This window comes from Puntigrus tetrazona, chromosome 13 (genome assembly GCF_018831695.1).
Source record: "Puntigrus tetrazona isolate hp1 chromosome 13, ASM1883169v1, whole genome shotgun sequence".
In the NCBI taxonomy this organism is placed as follows: domain Eukaryota; kingdom Metazoa; phylum Chordata; class Actinopteri; order Cypriniformes; family Cyprinidae; genus Puntigrus; species Puntigrus tetrazona.
Genome location: NC_056711.1, coordinates 3,392,046 through 3,398,127, shown reverse-complemented (window position 1 = coordinate 3,398,127; position 6,082 = coordinate 3,392,046). Strand labels below are relative to the sequence as shown.

Here is a 6,082-nt window from a genome sequence, read left to right as displayed (position 1 = left end):
AAAAAAGCACCATTTTGCTACATATATAAGACAAGGTATGTATCGGAAACCTGTGGTGAATTATGGACAAATTCAGAAGACAAACTGCACACATCTGAGATGGGATTGTGCGAGCCAGCATCAACACGAATCTGGTTTTTGCACCTTCAGAAAACCCCTCAATCAAAAAAATCCACCACGTTAAAGCATCAGGACAGAAGCATCTCGCGTTTTACACGCGAACTCCAAAAACGGGTTGAATTGAATAAACTGCAACTGAGAAATTTGTCAAAGAAGCTCAAGGACTGAAGCACAACTCATTTTAATTCCAAGACATTTTCAAGTGAAACCGGACTTGATTCGGTTCGAGAAAAGTCATTTCATACTAAAAGTGAAACCCGGATGTGACTTTGTTGAATAGGTGCCTTAACCAGGGCTTAACCATGGCTCTTGTATAACATTAACCTACAGAAAAAAAATAATAAAAAATTGTAAAAGGGCAGTGAGCTAATTACATTTTGATGAAAGATTACCATGACAGTAAAACCAGGAATGTGTATTAAAGTAAACGGGGTCGGTTTTCATTTTAATACAAGGGCGTTAGTCAATAACAAAGGCTAATTTTAGATTTAATTTGACTTGACATTTTACATTTTGTTGATGGCTACATGAAAGTTGGCCTACTGATGAATAAAAACATTCATAGATCAAAGAAAAAGGAGTGCAGATTACGCCCCGTCTTGAAGGTTAAAGAGAAGATAACATGAATTGAATATGTTTTTTCCATCACAGAGACGTCAGCTTTGGGTGGAAGGCGGATTGGAGCGTTGGTTGGAGGATAACCTTGACATTTTTTTTTCTTTAGATTTCTCAGCGAAGATTTTGAATGACTTGCTCACAGCATGCCAGAGGGTCACCTTGGATTAAAGACGACGTGCACGTCTCTTACGCGTGCAATTAAATTCGAGTTATTAAAGTTGAATGAGAGCAGAGGAGAAAGGCCTATTTATGCACTCAGTGTATCGCACATCCTGACCATTGTCGTGTCTTTTTTGTATTTATTTGCATGACCTGCGGCCCGTGTGACATCTAACGAGACTGAAATATTTAAAAGAGTCTATTTTGTCATGCGAGACCCTGACGGGCTGTACTCGGTCTCTTTAAAGCATCACAGAACTATTTTAGAACATGATAAAATATTAATTATTCAGCATGGTGGGTAGTTACACTTCAATTAATCATGGGCTATTAATGGTACTCCCATATATTGCAGAGCAAGACTGATAACTACATACAAAGACCAAAGAGTAAGACAAGAAGAGTAAGTGTTGGACTTGAGAGCCCTTCGTTCGCACATTCAGCCCTTCACTGAGGAACATATAGCTGAATTATTCAGGGCAAGGAGTGCTGTGGCAGACCAGCTATGAGGTGAATATATATACAGCAAGCGTTTTACAAAAGTCTGATGTCCTTCCAGGAATACCTTTAAAATGTAATACAAGCTGCTGTACCTTCTGACTCACTGATATGTTCAGAAATAAAAGACAAACCCTAAAAATCGCAAGTTCACAACGTACACTTATGCATGAAGAATACCGTTGAGTGTCACCTTTAGGGAACATTAGTCTGTAACGATGGAGGTTTGGTGTGTCCAGTTTCTAAAAACAAAACAAAAAAATACACAGTACAACACAGCATGAAGTACTTGAGCCAGGGCTGGACATCTGGATGACGACTTACAAATAAAAAGCACAAAGCAAGCACTTAAAAAGGCAACACAGAGTTTAATCGTCTCTAAAATGTATTTATCAAAACAGAAGAATGAGGACGCCTGCAGTCGCTGCATCTGAAACGCATCGTTTGAGAAAAACTGATAGATGTTAAAACGCTATTTGAGCAAGGCTTGAAATGAAGCGACTGAAACGCGAGACGGGACAATCACAAAAGAAAAAAACTAACAAAAATAAACTTGTAGAAAGTATCTGCCGGACAGATTGATCGTTGATCGTCCATAATCATGAGAAATCAGATTTACACACTAAAACACACAGAAAAACACACCAAATGATGGTGGGATGCACAGTCCCCTTAAAATACATACAGCAGTAGCATCAGCTGAAGAATAACGAAGAACCAATGAAAACGGATGCTACATTAAGGTGATTACATTCGTTAAGATCAAAACATGGCTTTTCTTGAAATCAGGGTTCAAAAAGAACAAACAAACACAAATCAACTCAATAATGTTTTCTTGTCAGTGCCACTCAAACAAAGGCATGTTTCTGGCTGAAATTTCTGCTTTTTAGCTCATGTTTTTTTTCCTCTCTCTTTTTTTTTTTAGAAGTTAGAAGTCAGTTATGCCACCATAACAGAGCAAAAGCTTTGCTAGATTTTTGTGGTGTTTTTACACAGTACTATATGCATAGTTTTGAAATATTAATTTGTCCTCTGAAAGGCAATTTGTGCTGTCAGCAGCAAGGGGTCACATTAATACATCTCTGAATCGGAGGACATGAAATACCGATGACATATTTTAACGTTTCAGCCTTACTTGAGTTTTTTTTTTTTTTTACTCTTAAACACTGACCTTTGAGGAAATAAAATGTACTACGTATTTAAAATGCCAAACAGCACTGTTTGGGTTGGATTTCTATTGTATTACAGCGTAACAACTAATGTGTAAAAGGGATTGTACACCACATTTCATGACAGGATTCAGTAACCCGTGCACTTATAAACATTTCTGCGAGTGCTTAACTGCATTGAGGAAAGTAATGTGGACACTTTAGAACAGCAAAGGACAAATAAATACACAAAACAAACTCTATATATTTACTTCAAATCATAATCGGTTTTAAATACCATTAGTCAAACAAAACAGATGAGAATGAAAATCAGGAAGTATACTTGATCCTTTAAACATGTAGCGAATACGTCGAAACCAAATTATTAAAGTACAAAAGCTGTCTTTAGCTTGGGTGTTGAAATACAGTGGTAGATCAATGAAGAGAGGTAACTGAAAATTGGAGGTGAAGGATCCTCTCAGTTTACGATGACTAAAAGCAGGCTAAAGGAACAAGATGTTCTTTTAAAGGGTGATGGAGAGCCCCCTCTGTCAGAGCAAGGGTTAGGCACTGAAAATTGACAAGAGAGTCCCATAGATTACATTTAATCTGCTTCAGCCAGCAGAACGCCTGACACAGTGGTATCTGTGAAGCTGTGGCCATTTGGTGCCATCCCAATCTCCCGTAACAAAGCACTGGGATACTGGATAGATATCATTATCTGGGTAGAAAACTCTCACCCGAGGGAGAAAGCAAATGTCAAAACACCCATTACGTGAGATGTTCCAAGTCCGTACAGTGCTGCAGGGATCTTTTCTAATGCTGCTCAATCTTGAACTCTTTCTCTTACAGAAGTGTAGTCGTATGGCTGTGTCCTGCTGTTGCCCACTCAATCATGTCACATTAAACAGAACCAAGTCTTGGACTTGAAAATCACCTTAATTCTGACTACGACATTCTTATACTATCCCTGATGCACCGCGCACTCAAAGCCGGACTGACCGAAGTACTTGCCCATCAATACCATAGGTTCCAAAGATAAAACAGCTCCAGAAGAGTTACAATGATGCCTCACCAACAGCAGCATGATCAGGGATAACTACAGCAATGCTGATCCGATCCCTTCCGCTTGTTGTATCCGCTGCTATACCTAGAGATTGCTAGTAAGATGAAGAGCACTCGAGGTCAAAGAAAGAAGAGAAGGATAGGCCTGGAAGTCTCAGTCCAGCAAGTTTCCATGCTCTTGAGCTCTGGTAAGGCTGTCTTTGCGGTGCAAGTGATGAACCCCCATTCTTTTGGGGCTCTTCAGAGGTCGCGAGGAGCCAGTCCGAGGGGGCTTGTCTGCATAATCCTCAAGCGCAGGTAGGACTCTTGAGCCGATGACAGGAAAGTCCTGAGGCAGGATATCACGCTCCTCAGTTGAACTTCCTGCGGAGCCAGCATCTTCAGCAAACTCTTGACGCTTCGCAGAGGCCGGACTGCTCTCAATGGTGACCATGGTGTCTCCACTAGCACCATCATTGTCAAGTGGATCAAGGGCCATAAGTAGGTGTTCACCCTCTTCCTGGGAGAAGTCACCTCCGTATTGAGTCTTTTTTGCCCGGAGGTCTGCCATGCTGCTGGTGTCTGTATCCAAACTGGACTCTCTACTTGCTGTCCAGCTCTGGGCCGAGGATCCCTCCTCGCCATCAGAGTAAGCACCTCTCAGAGCCCCTACTCCTGATTTTCCGTTGTGACTTCTTTGGAGATCTTTCACTGTCTCGCTGCTGAAGGACGTGCGGTTGACAAGGGAGCCTTCTGAGGACGGTGCCATTTTTTCTACAAACATGCGCTGCCAATTAGCCAGTAAGTCCTCCTCTGAGCTGCCAGAGCTCGCAAAGGCGCTCGGGGGCTGAGGGGGGCTGCTAAAGGGACTCGAATGACTGGAGAGGGTGTCCGTAGCATCCATCTGCGGAGGTGTGCGCTGGTGAGAAGCATGCCCTCCACCAGAAGACGAGGAGGTCCCGGACCGCCAACCCCCATCGGACACAGCAGGGCTATTGGGCACGGTGCGCTGGCGTTCGGCCGCCTCCTCTTCGTTCTGCACAAGGCTAAGAGAAATGGCCTGACGAGTAGCGTAGGTGCAATTGGGCAGCGGGCTGTTCTTAGGAATCTTGACTTTGTCATCAGAGGAGAACTCGATCACTTTGCGACCAGGGTACAGTGGGTTTGGTGGTGGAGGTGCCGGGTAAGGATTCAACTTCTCAAAAGAAGCGGCCGCCCCATCTTCTCCTGTTGGACCATCCAGGCTGCCCTGGCTTCGACACATGCCGTTTACATGCTGCTGGTCTGAACCAGCAGCCGCTGGGGGCCTGGCATGAACAGGGCCCCCGTTTTCACGCCCTCCACTATCGTCTTGGGGTCCTGTCATGTCCACGTGGACGAACACATCTTCAGCCACTGGCCGACCTGCGCTGCTGCTAGACTGGGCTGAGTTAAGCACCAGGGGCTCCGGCTTCTCAAGAACACGAGCAATCACTGAAGTGGGCACTACATCTGCGGGAGTCAGGCTTAGGGTGTCAGGATCCTGGGCTTGAGCTCCCAGAGAGCCCTGAGTCTTGTTAGGCAAGCTACTCTTCATGTGCTTATTCACCATGTCCTGTAGCTCATATGGCAACTGCAAAACATTATAGAGAAAATTAACACAAACAAATGTGACAAGGGTTTACTTTTCCTGCAGTAGAGCTCATTCTAGAAATTGTTTTTTCAGTGTTTAAAAAAAACTATTATGGATTGAAAGATTCTCAAATGACAGGTTAACCATTAACCCGAAAAAATCCTGAATAATGAGAACTTTATTGTAACTACCAGCAAACCTTACTTTGAATAGACAATCATTCGGTTTCTGCTTTATAATATGAATGCATAATTTCTTACATGAAACACAAACTGCGAAGAACTCTATTGTTTATACTCTCTTTCTCAGGCAAGATGTCAAGCTCCCAAAAAGACAAGATTGTACTATAAAATAGTCCATATTATCATCTTCGGTGTTGCAAAAAAGAATATTGGAAAAACACCAGGTTAAACAAATGATCTCAATCTTTTTCTGTTATCTTTTTTTTTTTCTTGGAACCACATTTGTTGTCATGAGATCCATGCTTGCACAAATATTTTCTTCCAAGTAATCTTAAATGTGCAGTTTCATGCAATGGGTTATGAACAGGATGTCTGATGAAGCCTTCCTACCATACTGCCCCAATGAAGGTTATCTCAGTTATGATCAAGAAAAGCAAAAAATACGTTTTTTATTTTCCATTTAACACCATCCAACATCTGCCCAGCCTGAAAGAATAAAGAGTAAGCAGCTCACCTCAATTAGATTATTACTGAAGAGGGGTGAGACAGACAGAAAGAAAGAGAGAGAGAGAGAGAGAGACTAACAGAAAAAAGGCAGGTGATGAGGCCTTTATTTCATTCTGTAGTGTGACAATTTAACAAAGCTAGGCCAAGTCATTGATTTGTGGAAAAAAGGCAGGGAAAATCAGTGATCACACAGC

General features: G+C 42.3%; 1 protein-coding gene across 5 annotated transcripts in view; it reads right to left on the bottom strand.

Moving 5' to 3' along the window:
- Positions 1–6,082, bottom strand: part of tjap1 (tight junction associated protein 1 (peripheral)) — a 77,930-nt gene that overhangs the window by 231 nt on the left and 71,617 nt on the right. For all 5 annotated transcript variants that reach the window (XM_043255234.1, XM_043255237.1, XM_043255236.1 and 2 more), the window contains one exon: positions 1–5,199. This exon is cut by the window's left edge and continues 231 nt beyond it. In XM_043255234.1, the coding sequence (XP_043111169.1) occupies positions 3,763–5,199 (1,437 nt within the window). In that variant the 3' untranslated portion in view covers positions 1–3,762. The remainder of the gene's footprint in view (positions 5,200–6,082) is intronic.